The sequence below is a fragment of the Parasteatoda tepidariorum genome, chromosome 6 (genome assembly GCF_043381705.1).
Source record: "Parasteatoda tepidariorum isolate YZ-2023 chromosome 6, CAS_Ptep_4.0, whole genome shotgun sequence".
In the NCBI taxonomy this organism is placed as follows: domain Eukaryota; kingdom Metazoa; phylum Arthropoda; class Arachnida; order Araneae; family Theridiidae; genus Parasteatoda; species Parasteatoda tepidariorum.
Window position 1 is genome coordinate 74,194,555 of NC_092209.1, and position 24,120 is coordinate 74,218,674.

Sequence of the window (24,120 nt, forward strand, 5' to 3'; positions counted from 1 at the left end):
TCTTGTACCCATCCTAAACTTTATGAGGGAAAAAAAGCACATTGACCTGGAAATTTTAGGATTTTTACCTGGAAAAATGAGTGAAATTTGAAACCTGATTTGAGTGGCCACCCGGTCATGGTTGACAATAATAGTTGAATTGGCCTAATTAAATGATAATGAGCCTAAATTAGGTCCTCAGGGCTTCTTTCACAATATTGACAGTTGTTTTAATTAATCTTAATTGCTGCTCTTCTAATGAAAATTTATTAAAAAATTTTAAGTGCCAAGCACAGAATACAGGTTATACCGGCTACTGCGTATTCAAGCTTGTTAGTTAACAAGTGACACAACTTTCTTGAACATCAACTCTTTAATTGTTTTAAATTGTCCTTTCAATAATGTTTCATATTTATTTTTTCTATTGATACAGATTTTCTTTAATTTTAGAATTCTTTTAAATAAATAAATTTTATTTTTCAGGAAAATAATTTAAAGTTTCATCGAGAAGAGTCCAGTGAAAAAGATCTGGAAGATGAACATGCTAATGACTCGTCTGATGAAATAGTAATTATTAATATAATTTAACTTTTTGTTAATTAATCTTTCTTCAACCTGTCATTTAACCCCTTTACAATTGGTTAATTTTCAAGAAAACAGTCATAAAAGTGCCTATTTTTTTTAACCCTGAAAATTATATATATATTCATTTTTAAATTTTGATTTGTTTCGAGTTTGAAATTTTAAAAAATTAAATTTTTAGGAAAAGCCAATATTCAGGGTTACTATGACTCAATGTTGGTTTTCCAGCAAGCAAGGAAAATTTGAAAAATATGTGTTTTAAACATTAAAAAGGAATTTTATTAAACATATGTATAATATAAATAAAGATTAGTAATTTTTTCTTGTGTGGTAAATTTCGAGGCATGAGATACAGAGGCCAACGTCACAATCTCGACATTAGTACCGAGTTTCCTTCCTACATCTCTTATTGTTTTCATCTCTTCTGAAGCAACAAACTTTGCATTCTCTTGATGGTTGCCGTTTCTTATCAGTTGGGGATATCTGTCTAATAAAATGCCTTTCAATCAAACGATTGGGATTATCCTCAAGCTTGTATTGTACAAAGAGCCTAACTAACAAACTTTGCTAAGATTACAAATAACACATCACAAATACACGTATTTGATTAGTGCTGACATCTAGTTTAAAGTAAACTAACTGTCTACAATTACCTTAAAAATATCCTGGTTCTTTCATCTAGTGTGTAAAATGAGAAATAAAATGTTTTCCAGGCAGAAGAGATAAATTAGTTTTATTCTTATTGGCTCATTACTACTGAACACTCCAGCCCGGAAATATCACGGGAGCAAGAAATAGAGGGCAAAACCTCACCCCATCATTTTCATGGGAGCGAGAAGGAAGGGGTTAAGATATATTTAGCTTAATTCTATTGCTCGTAGAGGCGTTTTCTCTAATTTAAGGAAAATGAACTTTGAATAAATAAATTTCACTTTTCAGACAAATAAGCCTATGATCCATCAAAAAAGATCTGCTAAAAATGATTCATCAACTTTGGAAAGTACCAGTAAAGAAGATCTAGAGGATGAATATGCTCATGATACATCAGATGAAGAAGTAATACTTTTTTAACTATATTTTAGCTATTTTTAATAAATCTGTTTTCAATTTTTTATTATTAGTTTTAAAAAATATATCATTTTTATGTTTAGTTTTGTTAATTTTTTTAATATCAAGAAATATTTTTTAAATGCAGTGTTTGTCTAAAATGTCCTTGGTGTAACATGGCTAAGCCCTAAAAAAAAAGGGGGATCCTGTTTGTAAAAATTAGAGCTTTATCTAAGGATTATTCACAAAAGTAAAAATCTTAAAAAAGGGCTCTATGTGTTTTTAAATTAATAAATATCTATGCTACTATAATTAGAGCATTATATATGAAATTATTTTACAATAATTTTTAATAAAAAATTTAAGTATACTTTAAAAAAATTTTTTACTTATATATTTGTTTATTTTTGTTTAATATTGCATTTTCTTCCAGAAAATTTAAAACAACATCATTCTAACATCATAATAGAAACAAATCATTCTAACCTGAATTTTGTATGATCATTTGTGCGGTTACTTTTGAAAGTGGAATAAATCTGATTTTTATTTTTTCCACTTTAAAAGCATTCAAGGGTTAGTGTTTGAATGAGTTTAGAAATTTTGGCAAAGGTTTATCTATTTGGGCGATGTTTTTAACACTATTATTTAATGAAACATCAAAATGCAACAATGATTATTAAAATTGTAAAATAAAATAATAAATAAGTAAAATACTTTTTAGTTTCAAATGGGCTTATTCCACTGTCAAAACTGAGGGTTCATTTAATAAGTTACCGAAAAACATAACTTTTTATTTATAAGTTAGTGACAGCATTAATGTCCTAGACAAGTTTGCTTTGTCCAGGGTTTAATGCTTGTTCATTATGTGCCGTAGGTAAAGAAGAAACTATCTTTTGTTATAGAAAGTATCAGGCATGTGAAACAGTAAAGAATTATAGTGCAAATATTCAGAAAATTATTAATATATTATTGACATCTTTTGAAAATACATTTTTAAACACTCTAATGTTATTTTAATTTTGTTTCCATTACCAGGATATTCGCAATACTGTTGGCAACATACCTATGAAGTGGTATGATGATTTCCCTCATATTGGTTACGATATTGATGGGAAAAAAATTATGAAACCTGCAACAACAGATGAAATTGATGAATTTCTCAGTAAAATAGATGATCCTAATTATTGGTAAGTTGTTTAAAATTTCATTAAATGCTCATTTAGTAGAAATTAGGATAATCTTGACTTTCTTTCAAATCAAAATACAGTAGGCTACTGATTATTTGGGTTATAACTACCTTACTTTTGTACTATTGGGTATAGTTATTGTATAGTTTTGTACTATCGGGTGGTTAGGAATATGAATGACCATCTGTAAAACACATCATGGTAGGCGGAGAAGGCAAAAAATGAAGAATGTTAAAGTGGTCATTTGTACATTTTTACTTCTCTTAGTCATAAAATTTCCCATTTAGTTTATTAATAGACTTTAAGTAGTTTTTCATCGATTGCTTATCTTGAAATATTTTTTAAATTACCACATATCATGGTGTATAAGTTTAGTTTCAAATCCCCCAAAATTTTACCAAAGGGGTCAACTTATTCACTAGGTCTAAAGTTGATTGATTCATTGTGACATATCAATTCATTTTATAAACAATAATATAGAAATGAACTCTAAATCAATTGACCCCTTTTGATAGCTATTTTAACCATAATATATGCAATTAACACTTTCTTTCATATTTTCTTTACATGTAATTTTTCTTTTATTAAACAATACTTTTAAGTTACATTTAGAAAAAAAGTTTGGATTAACAAAAGTTAAAGATGATTGATTTGAGAGTATTTCAAAAAATAAAACACAATTAAAAATTTTAAGACATATCATAAAGCTATAAATTTAGTTTCCAGAACATCATCAATGTCGTCATACTTATCCCCCTCTGCAATGGATTTTTATTGGTCATCTTATACACCCCAAATACTGGAGATTTGCTATCTCATTATTAAAGATAGAGGGCTGTCTTATACAATGGCTCGACTTGTATACAACATCAAAATGCCATGCAAGGATATACAGCACATTGTACACAAGGATCTGTGGAAGAGTGGGTAGAAAGTGGATCTTCGTCCTATTCCTCTATTTTGTTACCCAGTATATCCACTACATTCAACCAGATAGTGGAAACTGTTGTGTATTTACTGTTTAGTTGAATTGAAATTAAGAGAAATGAGGTGCCACTATCATTTAGTTCTTTATTGAAGCATTCAGTTGGTGCCTATTCGCAATTGAGTTATTTATTTTTTTTAAAAATTAAACTGTGAAAATACTTTTTAATTAATTATTCATTTGATGCATTTAAAAATTAAATGACTTTGTATATTTTGAAAGTTTGTTATGTTGTTCATTTGAAAAAAAATTAAGACTATGAAATCTCTAAAAGTTTCATAGACTTTTTAAAAAGAGAAAATATACCGCACAGTTTTAAGCTTCATAATAGCAGCAAAATAAATGAGGATGATAAAAAAGTGCTTGAATCGTAATATTGGTTAATTAGATTTATTACCCCTTAGATGTATTGAACATTTTAGTTAGATCATTTCATGTTGCGATAGTGAATAGTAAAACTATTAACTGATAGAGTTTGTAGATGGGTACTACCAATTAAAGTTTTTCAAATCACTTGTTTTATTTTTATGTAATCCTGCATTTTTATTAACTAACTATATCCTACATTTTTATTGTTAATGACTTACTATTATTTTAAAATAAATTAAAAAATTTTCAATTACTTTATTTGTTGAATTGTTACTCTTGATAGTATATTGATTTTTAATAAATTTTTTCAAAAATTTTTAGTCCAGGCTTTTTTGCTGCTCAATGCATCTTATAGGCTTACATAGCTGCCAACTCTACAGGATTTTCCAGTAGATTATTGGATTTTTTCAATTTTTCCTGGTCTACTGGTTTAATAAAAATTCTCCTAGTTTCTGTACATTTTAAAGAAATTCCCTAAAATTCAGCAAGTTTCCTTAAAAAATTCCTATTGAAATAGAATTTTTGTGTGGATTATTGCTTTCTTCAATATTTAAATAAGTATTAATATATAATAAAGCTAACCTCTTTTATAAACTCAGTTAACTATCTTTGATGAATTAAAAAATTATGAAATTATTTATGAAAATTATTCAAAATTATGAATAAATATAATACATAACATTTCAAGATCATTTAATGTAAAATCATAACTGGAAAATATTGCAGTTTTTATCACTATAAAAAATCCCTAAAATTCCCTATGTGTAAAATATTTAGTATATTTTGCAACAATTATTAAATTTATATTATTTTGTAAAATCTAATGGATTTCTTCCTATCCAAGTTGGCAGTTATGGATTTATGAAGCTATTAATTAGTTAATGCTTTAACTTTTGTTGTTTTTTTTATTTTAAAGGCGAACAGTGAAAAATAAAATGACTGGAGAGAAGGTAGTGTTAACTGATGAAGATCTAGATATTATACAAAGAATTCAGTCTGGCAACTTTCCAACTAGTGAACAGCAGTACGAGGTGAATTTCAAACTGTCTTGAAAATTGATAAAAATATGTGAAATAAAAGAAAAAAAATTAGATTGGCATAATATTGTGTAGTTATAAATTTTTAGTTAGTTAAGTTTGAAAATTATTTTTTCAATTAATCATATCCCTTAACAAGGTTGAATTAATTTGTAATATTTTTTTTTCTTTCAAATTTCAGATGTTAAAAAAAAGATGTTATGTTATAAAAAAATTTTTAATTTTCATAAATGTTTATTTATTTAAAAGTTAAAGTCAGCATTTATATTTGATTGACATAATTTGTCCATAAATTGATCAGTTATTTGGGAAATTTTTTTCTCTTTCCTTTTGTAATTTTAGAAAAGCAAGAATCTTCATGCTTTGCAATGACTCTGCGGTTAGGGCACTAAACTGTCATTTTGAAGGACTAGGGTTTGATCCCCAGTTGCATCTTAAAGCCCACCTAACTTCAGATCAATGGGTACCAGCTTGTCTGGTTCTTGGTTAGGTAAAGCCGGCCTGCGGTCCTCCATATTGCCAAAATAATGCTAATTCTCATTTAATTATAGAGCCTTTACCTGCATGAGCCCCTTGGCCCACATTGGACTGTTGCAATATGCTGAAATAGAATGTTAATTTTTTTAAAAATTTATTTATTTGTTTTTTGCCAAAACGTTACCAGTTTTTTTTTTTAAAAAATGCTTTTCAAGAAAAAATCTGAACCAGAATCGTTTATGACTTCGATTTTAAAATTCTAAGAATTGTTTCTATCTGTGGAGGTGTGGAGAAATATTTATTCTCTTAGTCTCTTATTATTTATTTCTTATTCCCATGTTTAATAAATATTTGTGAATGCCAACGATAATTGTCACCTACAAGTAATAAAATGAAGAAGAAAAAATTTAACACTTTTGAGTTTTTAACCTGCAAGAAACCTTGTATTAAAGCAAATTTTTAAAATTTATTAACAAATAAAAATTTAAATTGTCCTGGCTTTTTGAATGGTATTCATGCGCCCTAAACCATCTTAGCATTTGTTTTTCTTTTTTCTGATTTTAACTTTTTTTTTCTAACGACTTCTAAAAGCTTTTCTCAGTACCGGAGTTTGAATTATCAGGAATTATGGATGTGTAAGGTTTCTCTATATACATTGTACTAAAGTTTTATTTTAATTCAAATTTCTAAATTATTTCCTTTTTTTCTCTTTTTAACTCTATAGCCTTTTGAAGATTTCTTTACTTATGAGACTGCGAAACATCCTGTTACAAATGCACCACCTCACAAGAGAAGTTTCATTCCTTCCAAAATTGAGAAAGAAAAGGTATGTAATATATTTTTTTCCTACCTTTTTTCTACAAGCATTTAATATTTGTCTAATTTTTTATTTCCTTTTATGTAGGTATCTAGAATGGTGTATGCTATAAAAGCTGGCTGGATAAAGCCTAGAGTTCCCAAAGAAGAGAAAGATGAATTTTATATGTTGTGGGATAAGGATGTTGTAAGTTTTTATGATTTCTGGTTTTAAAGAAAATATTTTCACATTGTTTAAATTTATGTATTTCAATGGTCTTCTATTGTTTTCATTCCTGTTTTGCTGTCCTCTTTTAATATTATGAAAAACAATATATTTATCAATATTCCTTTCCTATTGAATTTTACTTATTCAGGCCAATGAAAATTTAGTTTCAAAGTAACAAAAATATTAATGAAAAATGTATTTAAAATTATATGTGTGTAGGGTGCGTGAAATTTTTAAAAAGTGCTTAAAGTTGCTTATTTTTGATTAAATTGATTATTAAATCACATTGCATTGATTTTGATTAAACATTGATTAAATTTATGTATTTCAATGGTCTTCTATTGTTTTCATTGCTATTTTGCTGCCCTTCTTTCATAGTATGAAAAACAATATATTTATCAATATTTCTTTCTCATTGTATTTTACTTATTCATACCAATTAAACATTTTATAAATGAAAAATTTATTTAAAATCATATGTATGCATGTAATTGTCTTTTTTTCTCCAAATAAAGTTGTAAACATTCAATTAAAGAATAACTCTGCTGAAAGAATCAGCTTATTTAGCATCTTTTTTTTTTTACCTAGATTTTTTTTTCTTCACATAATCTTCAGAATCCTTATTGACCAGTATTATTTCAGGTAATTGAAAATTAGTTTAAAACTAATTTATTATTGCAAATCAATTCTTAATTAGGAGTTTTTATTCAATTGTTATTTTTTACTTTTTTTATATTTATTTTTCCATGAAGACATACTTATTGTGTTTAATAATTTTACAACAAATTGAATCGTTTTCAAATATCTTTAATCATGTTTTAGGCTGAAGAATCGAAAAGAATGCGTCATTACATTCCTGCACCTAAGCGAAAACTTCCAGGTCACGAGGAGTCTTACAATCCACCTCCTGAATTTCTTTTCTCAAAAGACGAAGTAAGTTAATATTCACTTTACTGCAGAGATATATCATATATACATTTTTTTAAAATTAACTAGTTCAAACAAAAACAAAAAAATCAATTTTAGTGAAATAAAGGTATTTTTTAAGAAAATTTTTAAGCTGTTTCTTCATGGAAAAAAAAGGAACTACTGTTTGAGTAGCTTATACTCAAAGAAAAACTTAATTTTGAACTAAATTATATTTTTGAAAAGAGTTGTCTGGACTAAAAATGATGAAATAGCTTTTATAATTTAAAGAAATATAACCCAGTTTGAGTGCTTTAAACTCAAAGCATGCACTGAACTATACCATTATTCGGAAAAATGGTTCTTGCACCAAAAATTAACAAATAGCTTGGATATTTTTTAAAATAAATTAACCATGATTTAGGTGCTTTAAACTCAAAAAACAAAGCTTTAATGTGCTGAACTTAAAAAGAGTTGTTTGGAATTCTTAAATAAAAATACCTTGAATTTTTTAAAATAAATTAGCAATAGTTTTAATGCTTTAAACTCTAAACAAAGCCGTAGTAGGCAAAACTATACTATCTCTCTGAAAAGAGTTGTTTGGACTTAGAATGAACAAATAGCTTGAAAATCTTAAAGTAAATTAGCTACAGTTTGAGGGCTTTAAACTTGAACTGTCAGATTTTTAATGTAATTAAGTTTTTGTATGTGTTCAACTTTTAGTTTTTGTATGCTTTTTCAAATTATTTGTTTGCAATAAATGTTTATTTTTTTGTGTTTCAATATTTAGAATGTTGTGCGTTTGCATGATCTTAGTTCATTCTTTTTTTAAGAAAATGTTATATAATGAAGTTTTCTTAAAACTTTTTTTGTTCCATTTGAATAAAAATGGAACATTATGCAATGGAACAACCTAATGTGTTTTTCATAAATGCATTCTAAATCTACTCCAATTCATTTGAAACAAGTCTCAAATGGGTCCATAAAAATTTTTTCAGTATGTTTTGTTAAATTTGCTGCTAAACTTGTTCAAGGAACAGATTTTTCTCCTAGGAAGGGATAAAGTATGAAAAAAAGAAAAATTGCTCTTAAATGTTAAACTTACTATTTTGAACTAGTCCAAAGCATCAAGCATTCGATTTCTCAACTAAAACTTAATTGTATAAATTTTTATTTTAGATATAATATATAATTATTTGAATAAAATACAATTAGTGCACATATTATTTTTTTCAATGTATATTTTCTGTTATGAAAGGAAGAAAACTGGAAACAACAGGAGGAGGATGAAAGGAAACTTGATTTCATTCCTAAGAAATATTCCTCACTGCGAAAAGTACCTGCATATTCTAATTTTATCAGAGAAGCCTTTGAAAGATGTTTGGATCTTTATTTATGTCCAAGACAAAGAAAAATGAGGGTAACGAATTCTTTGCCTATATTAATTATGAACGTATTTTTGTTTGTATTTTTGCATTTCGCTTTTTAAATTGAACAGATCTACTAATTTTTTGTAAATAGCTTATTTTCATTAAAGCTTTTGTTAACTTAAGTTGAAAGAGTGAAAAAAATTTTTTTATGAATTTTCATTTAAAACCTGTGCATATTTTAAGCTTGTACGCAAACAAGGGGGAAAAAATTCCTCTAAATGTAAAAAGTAACTTTAAAAATGTAACATAAGTATTTAAATTAGTTTATTATTCCAAATCTATTATTCTTATTTTATATATTGTTAAATAGTTGCTGATTATTTGTAAAAGAATCTGCTGCTATAAATTATGGTATTTCCTTAGAATAAGATTAATATTGTATCTTATTTTATTTTCAAACCTACCACCAACTATTAATCATTTTTTTAAAGAACTTTTTCAATCAATGAGCTATGATCTAAAAAAAGAAAGAAAAAAAGTCATAATGATGCTTTTAAAAGTATATTTCAAACTTGCCTGGTTTCAAAAGAATAATTGTTACTTCTGAATTTAATGCAGCTTATAAAGACCTCTCTGAATTTTCATGTAATTTTCTTTTCTTTCTTTTTTTTTTGACAAAAATATTGTAAAATTGCTTTAATTTTTGAGCCCTGCTGAGGGGTTTAATTCTTCACTGAAATATGGAAATGCTTCTTTTTATTTTTTATGAAGAAAGATTGAACCTAATTGTAATTTAAAAAGAAAAAAAATTTAAAATTTCAACAATAATAATCTATTTTATTTTTCTGTATATACCTTTATATTGCCTATTTTATTTTTAAAATTTTTTTTTTAATCTTTTCATATTATAGGTAAATGTTGATCCGAATGATCTGCTTCCTCCTATTCCTAAACCAAAAGATTTACAACCTTTTCCTACTATGTTGGCTATTGTAAGTATAGCTACTTTCAGTTTGGAATTTTTTTGAATATTATTTCATTAATTGTAAAGATTTTGTTTTTTTTCATACTTTTACAGGTATATACTGGTCATTCAGCACTGGTTAGAAACATTACGGTTGAGCCGAGTGGGCAATTTTTAGCTTCCGGTAAGATATTGAACTTGATTGCTTTTTTGATGCATTGGGCATTTTTAAAGAGTTAGTTTCTCTTTTTTTTCATTTTTATTCATTCATTTACACCAGTAGTTTAAACCTCTTACAGTTCTGTACATAGTATACCATTCTCTGACTAGTGTGCCTCATATCCTAGCAGCATAATCTTGTTTATGTCTCATAATTATATTTGAGAATGATACAATTGCTACATTTCCCATATTTTACATTTCTGTAAAATATGGGAAATTCTGTAAAACTGTTATATTCCTGAATTACTTATATGTAGAAAATTTATGTTTTTCCCCCCTATTTTTTTAACACTGAAAAGCAAACAAAATCACTCCTCTTCATGTTTCAAACTTCCAATTCTTTTTCTTTCTTTTTTTTAATCTTACATATACATATGTGGGGACGGCATGAGTGGTCGTCTTAAATAAAAGACACTGTTCTTTAACAAAAACGTATATTAAAGGCTAAATTTACATAAACAAGGACGATTAACAATCACATAAATAACAAGAAATAATAAATGACTAAGAGTTCGTCTTTGCATAGTTTTGTATAATCATAACTCCTCTTTGGAGTCCGTATACGTCTGTTTCGGTTCATTCTCAACCGCGCTCTAATGTCTTAGGGACATTCCCATTGCTTCCTAGTCGTGCACAGGGATCAGCTTGCGGCTTACATTGACTGGCGGTACTTCTAGCTTAAGACGACTTCTATCTGTCGAATCTGAGAACTAAGATCAGGTTACAGCTTTGTGTACAGGAACTGGCACTATATATATATGTTAAGAATTGCCACAAGGCGGCGCTCACATCATATAGCACATTATTGTTCAGTTGCCATTCAACTCTAGCATCTTCCTGTCACTCAAAATGATCTTGTCCAATTTTATGTTATTAAGTTTGTAAATAAATGTTTATGTTTGTAACAGTCCGCTAATGAATAGATCAATATATCACGAACACTAAACAATAGATATATATATATATATCAGGGCTGGAAAAAACGCCCTTCCTCGCGGACGGCCATTTTCCCGTTAATATTCGTGATACATTTTCAATTTTTGTTATCTTATCTCTTATCTTTGTAATTTTTGTTAGGAGTCCAACGCCTCACTTCTAAAATGACCCTCTAATCTAGAAGTACAGCAACATACTGTCCATGGTAAAATTGATGTTTTCTCAATGTGGAAGTACTGCAGCGGTTGAAAGGGGCTTTTCAGCAATGAACAAAAAAACACATTAGGTACTGGTCTTAAACAAGAAGCGTTAAACGCAATTATGAATATCTACCTAAATGGTAAACCCCTATCAGATTTCTGTGCAGAAACCTCTGTAAATCATTGACTTGATTGTCGAACTGACAAACGTCATATTTGATTCATTTAAGAAACACAGTACCCTAGGATAAATTGACATTCCAGATAACTTGACCTTTGTCATTTAAATTATTTCATAAAGGAAATAAATTATTTCATAAAAGAAATACTAGGTTTTACTATTAGTGACCTAGTATTTCCTTTATTACTGTATAATGTAATCCTAGTAACTACTTATTCATTGTGCAATTTATATAAATGTTAGTAATAAATAAGAGAAAATTATATTTTTATTTAAATAGAAGCTACGGGTTAGTTTCAAAGGAGGATGGGTACATTAAAGGACAAGCCGTCCTCAGGGGCGGGTAAAATTTCCGAGTTTTTTCGAGCCCTGATATATATATAAAGATGTAGCGGAAATACCTCAGTAGTATGAAAAATTTAACAATATGCTCTTATATCATTATTAATTGAGTTTTTCAAGCTTGTATGAAAAAATCTGTTCAATTTTTTTATGTTTTTTTTGCTTATAATACTCTTTTACACGTTCTTTTACAAGTGTAATTGTGAGAGAAATTATATCTTTTTTCCCTCTTGTCTTGATATTGAAATCTATTTTATCTTAATTATCTTTCTTTTAATTGATCAAAAGAATATTTATTATTGTTTTTGCATCTTTATTATAAATACCATGCTAATTTCATGGTGTGATTAAATTAATTGACAAATTGATGGCATTTTTGTTTGAGTTTGATAATTTTAATAATTGCTTACACAAATTAATTACCTTATCTTAAGTGAATTTTTTCAACCCATAAAGTTTTCATCTGTGCACATACCAATCCCATTGTTAGGTCGAGAGTCATTCATAGTGACAAGTTTTTTTTTAATACTGTGTGCTGTATATATTTAAAACATATGCTTTCTACAAATAAATTAACACAATTGGCTGCACCTTTGTCGAAATTATAATAATATTGTATTAAAAAATTGTTTGTTTTGTTTTGCGGAACTTTTTTATTTGCCTACTTTGTAAAAATTTAAAATACTATTTGCTTCCGTTTCATTCTGTTCATTGTAAGAACTTATTTTATGAATTTAAATTTATTTGCACTAAAATTAAGAACTAATTACATTTTGTCATGTATAGGATCTGATGATCAAACCGTCAAGATTTGGGAAATATTGACCGGTAGATGTTTGCGTACTATCAATGTTGGTGGAACAATTAAAAGCTTAGCTTGGTGTCCGAGTGAAGCCCTTAGTCTTATTCTTGTTGCTGTGTAAGTACTGTGATTTATTTTAGTATTGCTAGTTTTATATTTTATTTGAAGTTGCTATTAATTCGGTGTTTTAAAGCAACTTTTTATGCTTATATGTCTTACAGGGCATAAAATTAATTGAAATTACCTGCCAATTGCCCGTGTGAAATTTCAAGCATTGTAAGAATTAGTACACAAGGACAGTTTCATGCATGTTTACATACTGTCTAACCCTTACCATGAATTTCTTGTTGTGCGAACTCTTTTTTTGATTCTCCATCAAATTGTATAGAGACATAATGCTTTTTAGTACTTTTAATCTGAAGACAATATATCATAGAGCTAGCTTATAATGAGCCTGCCCATCTTTAACAAGATTAGAGTTTTATTGAATGAAAAACGTTTTGTTTCGTATAATGTTATAAATGCATTAGTATGTATTAAAATGTATGTTTGTGTACAGTTATAGCAAAATGATAATGTGTTTGTGCTATTTCTATATTTTTTAATGTAAACAAATTTTTTGTGCCCCTCTGAATTCAAGTTATCAATATTTGACTATATATGAGATAATAATAACGTAAGTATGAAAGCAGGAATGTGAGAATACTTTAGCTTACTTTCAACATCAACATTCATTTTCATATACTTTTTTTACTTGTATTTTTGTAATTTCATTTCAATGCGGTGTGAGCAGTAGAATATTTTATAAACGTTACATTTTTTGTACTTTTTTTAGCCTTATCATGGGAATCATTTGTGTATGATATTTATACTTACTTTTAACTACAGTATTAAATATTCCTTTTTAGCGATGACAAAGTATTTATCATCAACACTAAGTTAGGAGACAAAGTAGTCATTAGTAATACTGATAGTGTGCTTAGTTCTTTGCCTGAAAATTTGGAGGACAAAAGTAAGTTTTTAATCTATTTTTTTTAAAAAATAATTTTTTTTCCCTTAATGTCTTCAGTTTTTCATTTTTTTCTTCTCTAAACTACAAATTTATCAAATATGTATTACAGAAAAAGTGAATCTGTTTGTTTTTCTATCATCATACATTTGAAATCACTTAAAAATGACTCTTGTCTTCGAAAATTAAAATTCAGCTGTAATATTTTCTTGTAATATCCATTATTTTGTGATTACAAGTCATTGGTGATGCAACAGTGTTTTCTCTCATAACTTCTTCACTTGGAGAATGCCGTCATCCCGATTGATAGTCACAGAGTAATAAATGTCACACAGGCAGGACACATGTTATGATCCGTCGTCCATGACCATCTTTGGCTTACTTTAATTTACTTGTCTACAATTTTATAAGGTTTCCCACAGGTTAAGGAGACCAGGGAAAACCTGGAATTGTCAAGGAATTTTATTTAACCTTAAAAATCAGGGAATAGTCGAGGAAACCTGCAATTTTTTTTACCAAAACCTGTAATATTCCCAATATTATACTTGGAAAATAACCAGTCTTAATATTGTCCGTAACAGTAATCAGTAGTTGGTATTCAAGTTAAATAATTCTAACATCTATTAGAATTATTTGTTATAAGAATTTCACATTTTAGTCAACTGAAATAATTCCATCCTCATTTAATGATATTTTTTTACACGGAAAATCTTGTATTTCACATTACAAATAAACGAATGATGAAAATATGGTCTCGATTTTCATTGAAATTTACCTGGTATACCTGGAAAGGTCAGGGAATTTTTTTCTGAAATTGAGTGGGAATCCTGTTTGTAAATACATAATGTATTTAAGTAAATGTTTATTTTTTTTTTTAATGTTTGCATTTAAAAAATTGAAATAACCATTGAAATTTTACTAATTTTGTATAAAAAAATGTAAAGATAAAATTCAAAATTCGGATCCAAAAAACCCATTTGATGTTTATATGTTAAAATTATTATATATTTTTAAAATTGTTCTGGCTTGCATCTTTTATTGTGAAGGCAACACGTTCTTTTCAAGCCAGGGAAAAAAAATTTGTCTTCAACTGATCTGATATAATAAAAAAATTTCAGACCATTTATTGTTATTGCAGTCATATGTATGCATATCACAAACTCTTAAAATTGCTTTATTTTCCAAAAACATTAGCTGTGACTTGGAGTTTACCTGACGAAAAACAGAAAGCTCTTGGATTTAGGCTTATCCTCAATCATGCAAATATTGTAAAACAAGTTGTGTGGCATACAAAAGGAGACTATTTCGCTACAGTTACTGCGGAAGATTCTTTCAGATCTATAGTAATTCATCAGTTGTCAAAATTTCGTTCTCAGGTATTTCATTCTGTTATATAATCTATATAAGAAATTGTAGGTATTTTACTATACTTTAAATTCCTGTATGATTCTATTTTAACTTGTAATTTATACTTAAATGCTATTTTTAGGCCAATTTTTTTTTTACTGTTTATTGAATGTTTATTGCAATTCTATTTTCTTTAAACTTGCATTTAATAGTTTTTCTCTCTCTTAAAACACTGTAATTTTTTAAATAACAGTTTGATAAAACCTAGAACCTGGCATAATTAAGATAGCTGTTATTTTCGATTTTAAACATGTTCTATAAATTCTTTTTTCATAAATTGTTTCTACAGTGTGCTTTGTATTCCAGTCTAATTGTATTTTACTTGTATTTTAAACTTAAGTGAAATATTCAAAAAAAAAAAAACTTTTTTTTCATTGTTTGTTCTTAATGTTAAACATATTTTTATCTGAAAATTGGAAAATGCACCTAATTATAATTTCTTTGTACACGATTGTAAGTTTTTTTAATGAAATTCTTTGCATTAAACTTTAAATCTGGCAGGCTCAGGATTGTTAGTATTCAATATTTCAGGTCTGTTGACAAAAATGTATCAATTTACAACCAATGTAAATGAAACATGAACTTTCTATTCTAAATCAGTTTGGTGGGATTCTCTTAGATTTAAAAATTAGAAAGAGAAAAAATTATAAAAGCTTTAAAATCTCAATTTTTTTCCTATTTTTATATACCATAATAGTGCAGCATCTGAGTAACTTTCTAAATATTGAAAAAACCTCAGATAATGTTTTTTATCCTTACAGAACTTTTTTGTTATTTTTGCATTTTGCACCATTTTCATAACAAGCATAAGCCTAGAGAGCATTGGTTGAAAATGAACAACGCATAACCCTAGAGCCATAAATAATAATTGCAAACTGACTTCAGTTATAAAAATTGCATATTATTCACTAAAATATGTATATACTAGTATATTATTAGATATATAATGATACCAAACTAGATCTTTTACTTTCACCCCCTGAGGGCAGGATGGTAGTAACTTTGAAATCTTAAATTGATGAAAAACCTAAATTTAGAAGGATAATTAAAGAAAAATTTACTGTGTCTTTTTTTATGAGATGGGTCTTGAGATTCATTAGGGTTACTATATTAGGAGAATCAGAATCTGCTGTAAAAAATAGGGGTTCATTTGTAAGAATTCAAAGTGCCCCACTGGTGAAAGATCGAGTTTAGTATCATTGGATAGGTTTAAAAAAATATTGAATGTGTCTAGTTTCACTTTTGGATCCAATGTATATTTCTTGAGATATTGGATTGTTTCCATTTTTTTACACTCTGTATGTATTTAGCACATAGTTGCCAATTCTACTGGATTTTTCCAGTTTCTCCTGATGTACTGGTTTTATTAAGATTTTCCAGTTTTTTGTACATTTTAGAAGATTCCCTAAAATTTAGTAAGTTTCCTTAAAAAATCCCTTTTGAAATAGAATTTTTGTGCAGATTATTGATTGCTTGAATATTTCTATAAGTGTCATTAATACATAATAAAGCAAGCCTTATTTATAAAATTCAGTTAACTATCTTAGAGGAATTAAATGTTTATTGCTATTCAAAATTATGAGTAAACATAATGCATACAATTTCAAGATCATTTAATGTGAAATCATAACTGGAAAATATTGGAGTTTTTCTATTTTGATGACTATAAAAATTTCTAAAATTTCCTATGTGTAAAATATTTAGTATATTTTGCAACAGTTATGATAAAAATTATATTATTTCGTAAAATCTACTGGATTTTTTCCTATCCGTGTTAGCAGCTATGATAGCATTATTTCACATGAGGATCAAGCTTTTGAAGAACAGCCTTTAAAATTTTTTTGAAAAATAGTTTAATAGTTGTGATTTTTAAGTTAGTTTTGTCAAATTAGCAACATAATCATTTATATATTTATTATTTTTTGACAGGTGCCATTTAAGAAACTGGGTGGAAAAATTCAGTGTGTTACATTTCATCCTCTGAGACCTTTCTTTTTTGTTGCCACTCAGAAGCACATAAAAATGTATAACCTCATTAAACAGGAAATGTCCAAGAAGCTGATGGTTAATTCGAAGCTGATATCAAGCATGGCTATTCATCCTCAAGGTATGGTTATATGTTATGTAAAGTTATATTTTATAATATAAAAAAAAAAAATTAAGTGAAAAGGTTTCTTATTTTGAACATGTTTCACTTACTTTATTCATTACAAACATTTTGGTTTGTAAAGGCAAGAAAATTTAGATATTCTAACTTGCAGATGAAATAATTAATAATAATTGTTCACATTTGTAAATGTAATTTATGTGGAATTTAGAAAAGCTTATTGTTATTATATTGAGCATAATTTTTTTAAATGTGAAATCTTTAACTTACTTTAAAATTAGTGTCTTGCTAATAATTTAACTGTTACTCTTGCTAATAATTTAATTGTTAACTTGCTAACAATATAGTTTTAGTTCTTAAAATTAAGAAAACTTCATTCATTTTTCATAGGATTTTTTAAGAGAAATGTTTTGAAGTTTTCTTAACATTTGGATCATTAATCTCAACTCTTTTAGAGCTTCTAGCTTCAGGTTTTCCTGCATCAAAAAGCGGTTTTTTTTTTAAATAAAAAGTTAATAAAACTTTACCCAGGGCTCAATTCATGGAGGGTTAAAAACTATTCTTTTTAACCATGCTTACTGTAGCAATGATAGCATAATAATCATCAGCATAATAGTAATAATAATAAAAATGTAGATATCTACTAAAAAGGATTAAAGTCATTTCTATTTATATCATCATAATGAGCACAAATGAAATTAACTAGACAAAGGATGTAGTTTTAGAAATTCACCAAGCAAATTGAAAATTGGTTCTTTATATCAAATGTTTGTTATTTATTCAAAATGGCCCACTTGTATCTTATTGTCTAATCCTACATCATAATCTTTTGTAATCAACATATCACATCTATTTATAAATATAATTACTCACCTATTATAAATTTCTAGAAAAGAATTTACTGGAAATTTATGCAACGGACATTTATATCACAGCATCATAAAGGATTTTAAACAAAAAACGGAAAGATATCAAGATAAAAAGATTACTTTATAGCTTGCATAGAGGAATAAAATTGTATGTTGAAAATGGAAGTTAACTTTTTTTTTAAAAAAAAGGGAAAGTTAAAGTCCTTAATTGAGTAATGGAAAAAATAAAAGAGGTAGTGGGAGATAATGTGTGAAGAATAACATCACATTTACATTTTAAAAAAGTATTTCGTTGAACATTGTATTTTCTTGTATAATGTTGTATATGTGCTATGTATAATTTTCAGTGATGTATTTAATTTATTTACATAGGTGATAACCTTATTGTTGGAAGTTATGACTGTAAAGTAAATTGGTTTGATTTGGAGCTCTCTACTAAACCATATAAGACTTTCAGGTATTCATCCATTTTATTTTATTTTAAAATTTAACAAAAAATAATGTTGATAATAGTATAATTAACACTTCTTCCATTACAAATAGATTGAAATATTGCTGTACTGAAAAATTCGTAATTGTAAAAATTAAAAATGTGTTTGTGGCTATATTAAATCAAATAAATATGAGGCTCCTTTTTATTTTTCACCCTGTAATAACTGTGATACATTAAATTTTCCTTCAGCTTTTTTTATATTTAATTTTTAACTATGCCTTGTCTTTATTATTCATGGTGTATGTATACCATATTTTATTAATAACCATTTATACAACTTCAATTTAAATCCTCATTGTTTTTATTGGTTTGTTTGATTGAACTACTTAGTGCATTAGAGTCATAGTCACTTTTTCTTCAACTGATCTGTTTACAAACTGTTCATTGGTATTCTTTTCAGATAAGTACTATATTAGTTTCCAGAATTTATACAGTAGCATAATAGTTGTGAAATATCTTGCTTACAAACTTAGGAATTGTGTTTTTCACCAAAATATCTGTTGAACAATTTGAAAGTTGTAGCTTATATTGTCTCAAGCCTTTAAGTTAATACTATAACTCTGATATGTTATACATTTTGTTTGTTTTCTGAAACAAAGTAGTTTTGTAAAATTCACATATTTTTAAGAATTCTTGAAAAACTTCAGATTTTTTTTCTTGAAGAAAAACTAAAATAATGATCAATGTTTTCTCAGAATTTTCTCAATTTATAGTGCACTGTTTCTTAGCTCATGCCGATACACATAAATATTACTTCACTGTTAGTAAGTTGCAATGGGAATCAGAACTGCTAACCATTTACTATATTTTTTATCAGGAAAAGTAATTTTTTTTTTTATAATTAATGCTTCTAGATAAAATAACAGTTAATAAAAAATTTTAAGAACTCCAATTAGTATAATCAATGATTCTACTTATTCTCTATGGCATGCCAAATAATTAAATCACAACTATGGAGCATCATGCATTCCTCGGGGCACTTAATTTTCCCTTCAGGTCAAGAGGGGGGAAAAACAAGTGACAGAATTAGCAAAAATTAATTTTGTTGCTGTAGACTAAATCAAACGGAACTATTTAAATAAATAGAGTGTATTTTTCCTGTATTAACCGCAGAGGAAGGAAATAAATTCTATCGATGGTGCAGGTGTTTGATCAATAGTAATTAAGGGTATTGATTCTTTAAAATTTAACTTTTTCTTGTTTTAAATATCTTTGTTTTGTCTATCAATAAATGGAAGATAATAAATGGGCACATTAATAGAGGGATGAAGTGGCAAATTTATCATCTGCTCAATGTCACAAATATTTTTTTTTCCCTTTGCTCTTCACCTTTTAAACAATCAAAGAGGGCCTAAACTAACCCCTTCGGTCTTTCAATGTATACAGCAATGTCCAGTCTTTTTAGTGTTAAACTTATGTGGAGTTGACTTTTTAACTATTAATTTTTTTTTCTAATGAAAAAAAAACATACTAAAAATACTTTTTCTAATATACAAAAAGAAGAAAAAAATGATGTATTGTGCAAGTTTCAAAAATTGCAGCTCTTTTTTTAATTTTTTTTAGTAGTTTAGATTATGATTGTAATTCCACATTATTAGTGTGCAATGTAGACAAAGAAAAAAAATTATTGTGGGAAATCTCCATATTTATTATAATATGTTTAATGTTAATTCACTTATGGATTTATAAATTTAGTAAAACGAAATGTCTATAAATTAATAATGTAAAAATTTTATTTATTAGTAACAAATCAATAATAGATTTGTCAGTTAATATACTTTTCTCTGTCATTCACTAATTTTATTATTCTTTATTAAAGGCATCATAAAAAAGCAGTGCGCCAAGTAGTTTATCACAGAAGGTATCCACTTTTTGCATCGACATCCGATGATGGATATGTTATCATTAGTCATGGAATGGTATATAGGTATGTAAAATTTTTTTTATCATTTAAGGTATATATATTTTTGTGTATTATCTATATGTCACATAAGATAATTGTCATCTTGCTGTTTCGTTGAGTCTCATAGGGCTAAAAAAAGATATAACTTAAAATAAATTTTTTGCCTTTTAATTAACAACATTTACCAGCAAAATGTATTGATCGTCCCTTTTTATTATACTCTGTTATTATATTTTTAAAATTTAATTATTTAAAATTTATTTTAATTTTTTTTAAATTTGTTTCTTTAAAATTTAATTTTGAAGTTAAATGTAATTTTTTAAAATGGAATTTTGTAGTTAAATTTAATTTTCCAGTTTTTTTTAAATTTTTTTTAAAGGGAATTTTGTAATTTAATTTAATTATTTAAAATTAAATTTAGTTATTTAAAATTGAATTTAGTTATTTAAAATTGAATTTAAATATTTAAAATTGAATTTAAATATTTAAAATTTAATTTAATTATTTAAAATTTTATTTAATTATTTAAAGTTTAAATTAAATTATTAAAATTCTATTGTATGTAAATTTGAATAATTGTTTAAAGAGAGCTTTTTTAATTATTTTACAGTGATCTTCTTCAAAATCCAACCATCCATTTTGTGAAAGCGCTCAAAGGACATGAAATGAGTCTGGACTGTTGTTTCCATCCTCAGAGACCTTGGATATTTAGTGCATCTGGCAACACAATCAGACTTTATTCTTAGTTTTAGTATGGAATTATAATTTTGTAAATAAAATTGTTTTTATTTTTATTGTTGGCGTCATTAATCAAATTCATTTTTGTTAATTTTTGATTACCTAAAATGATAAGTTTATTTAAAAACTTTTAATGGGAAATATTTTGCAGAATATTTTATTGTTTTAAAAAGTAAGAATGATAGTTTTCTTTTGCAAATGATAAATAGTTTAAAAGCAAATAAAATTGAATTCTAATTATTTTTATTCTTTTAAAATCTTACATTTTGCTTGAATTTTAACATTTTTCAGTTAAAAATTCTTCTTGAAAACTTTTATTCTTGAATTTCAACAAACCTTTTTTCCTAGAATTATCGAGTCTTAAAAATATTTTCAGATTGATTTCTAAAAACCATTTTTTATAGTAAGGTACACAAGTTTTCGCAAAATTGTAATGCTAATTTTTGGAAAAAATTTATTTATTTCCGGAGAAATAGCAATTAAGTACAAATTATTATCAAAAGAAGTGTACAATTTATTATTAAAGGAAATAAGCTTTTTAAGTTTTGTTTTATCTATTACTATTTAATCAGTTTTTTAACATGAGTTCAAAGCTGTTACTTGCTTGAATAATACAAATGTAAATAAGTGATCTGAACTCTGTTTGAATTAACTTTTTGTTTACCGATTAACTCATAGATAGTCAACATTTCCATAACCGGTGACTCGGTGGCCAAATTCGGCCCTTGACTGCCCTGTGTGTTACCCTTCTGCCTTCTAAAAATATAATTGGAAAAAATTGCTTAATTGGTATAAAAACTTTTTCCGAATAAGAAACTATAAAGTAATACCAAAATTGTAACGTAAAAATTGCTAAAGTGTAAAGTTATTATTTTAAAATATCAAAGGATTTAAAACTTTTGACAATTAAATTTTTTAGAAAAATTTCTTAAACCTACTTTTTTTTAAAAAAAAACTACTTAACTTACTAAAAGTTTCTTATACATTTGTTCTAAACAAATGTAGTTAAAGAACTTTATTCCAAAGCTAAAAATGTCAATATAATTTTAAAGAAAAAATAATTAGTCTAGAGAAAAGTTGAAAACCTGCTATAATATAATTTTAGAAAGACTGAGTGTGCAAAACTCAGTTTTTTAATTTAGAAATATTCCTTTGCATTTTGAAGACATATCAATATTATTCTCATTTCACTTATGAGTTGTTAAGTTATTAAAAATTGAATGCATTTAAGCCCCTTAAAAATCAAAAGGTTTTTTCCTCAATCCCCTCTTCTGAAAAATGTTGTGTACCCCTTCCCGCTGCTGTAAAGTGCAGGTGGCCAAATTCTACTTACAATGATGTTTACTTACAGTAAAATTGTATTTGTTACGAGTATTTTTTATAGAGGTTTTTTTTTAACTTTAGTTTTCCAAAATTACATCTTCAAATTTGCATATTTTTATACAAATGATTTCATTAAAATTTCTCAGAGGGCAATTATAATTAAAGTGAAAATAACTTCAAAAAATATTTTTAATTAAATATAATAAAAAAATTAAAATCAGAATGTTAGGCCCCTCTTTTCTGATTTGAATGATTCCTATTACTGCAGATAACTTGAAAATTTAGTTAAACCTTCTATCAAACACTTCAGATATGCAGGGTATTTTCTTATACCTGGATTATAATTTCAGTAATAATCTAATTTCAACAGATATGAATTAGTAATCTACTTAGTCATTATGGATCCATACAAGGATTAAACAATGTAACAAACTCGTCTTTAAGGAATAATTTTTTTCCATACTTGCCAAGTCTCCTGTTTTTTTTTATAGAAGACTCCTGTTTTCAACGACTATTTCTTTTTTACCCATATATTCTCAAATTTCTCCGTATTTATGGAAGAAATTAAAAATTTTTTTTTATTGTTTACTGGTAAAATATCCGCTAATGGCAAAAATACTTCTTTTATTCCTTAACAGATTGTGCTATTGCCTGTACTGTTTCAATGAGGTGAAACAGGGTCGAATCCCAGCAATGGCTCGTATATCCGAATACTGGGCCGGGATAGCCTGGTCGGTAGGGCGCAGGCCCCATGTTCGTGGGTTCGAACCCCGCCGTCCCTAGACTCCCCGTGTAGTAAAGTGACTGATGGACGTTAAATCTGGCGAGTCGCAAAAGTCCTCCATGTTCCCATAACAAATCAATACCTCTGGAGGTACTGGATTGGAGATCGATCGTTCTCTGATTCAGGTCAAAATTACGATCTGTGGATGAATGAATGGGTCCGCCCTATAAACGGGTGTGACGTATGGTGTGGTCGAATTCTTGGCCATAGATGACGCTTTTGGAAAACAAGAACAATCGCGCGCCTCTGCCTTAACAGGCATACGAGAGAGAGAGATAAATTAATGGTTCCATTTTTGTATTAACTCCTTATTCACGGGGAATTTGTAATCTAAAACATTAGGCCCAATAACTTTTACATTTCGGTACTGTACATGTATAAATACAATATTATTTATACAATGATATAGCATAACCGACGGACAAACGAAGCTATTGTTCAATAACAAATATTTAAAATTGTCGGTTAATCAGTTAAGAACTACTGTTTGTGACTTCGATTAAAGACCTTGGAGATCTCAACGGCCTTATTTTGCGGTGGCTATGGTTCAGAGACGGAGTTTATTCTTTTTCTTGTTTAAGCTTAAACTTTATTTTATAACCGTCGTTGAACAGCCAACCCAATTTTATGGATTTACAACTACTAATGTTCAACTCCGTAGCCTTGTAATTTTTAGCCCGATCCAGGAGACAAGAGAACTCCTGGATCGAGTATGGGGAGAAATTTGCCTTAAGGATGGAGCTACCCTGCATTTGCGTTACACGGAGAGGAAGATCACGAGAACCTCCCACTGTTAGCCAGATGGCAAAGGGACTCTAACCCATGATCCGCCTACTACTGAGGATATTTCACGTCGGCATTGTGGTCGGTGCAAGCC

General features: G+C 27.4%; 1 protein-coding gene across 6 annotated transcripts in view; it reads left to right on the forward strand.

Annotated features, from left to right (window-relative positions):
* Nucleotides 1-24,120, forward strand: part of LOC107448698 (ribosome biogenesis protein bop1) — a 46,793-nt gene that overhangs the window by 18,081 nt on the left and 4,592 nt on the right. For 2 of the 6 annotated variants that reach the window (XM_071182627.1, XM_071182624.1), the window contains exons 9-18: nt 8,852-9,013; nt 9,875-9,955; nt 10,042-10,111; nt 12,595-12,727; nt 13,519-13,622; nt 14,814-14,995; nt 16,956-17,133; nt 18,375-18,459; nt 20,315-20,422; nt 21,009-21,192. In XM_071182627.1, coding sequence (XP_071038728.1) covers nt 8,852-9,013; nt 9,875-9,955; nt 10,042-10,111; nt 12,595-12,727; nt 13,519-13,622; nt 14,814-14,995; nt 16,956-17,133; nt 18,375-18,459; nt 20,315-20,422; nt 21,009-21,144 — 1,239 coding nt within the window. In that variant the 3' untranslated portion in view covers nt 21,145-21,192. Of the gene's footprint in view, nt 1-462; nt 547-1,500; nt 1,618-2,643; nt 2,796-5,065; nt 5,181-6,387; nt 6,490-6,567; nt 6,667-7,509; nt 7,621-8,851; nt 9,014-9,874; nt 9,956-10,041; nt 10,112-12,594; nt 12,728-13,518; nt 13,623-14,813; nt 14,996-16,955; nt 17,134-18,374; nt 18,460-20,314; nt 20,423-21,008; nt 21,193-24,120 lie in introns of those variants that run through there. The other 4 variants (XM_071182629.1, XM_071182625.1, XM_071182626.1 and 1 more) reach the window with 3 other exon arrangements.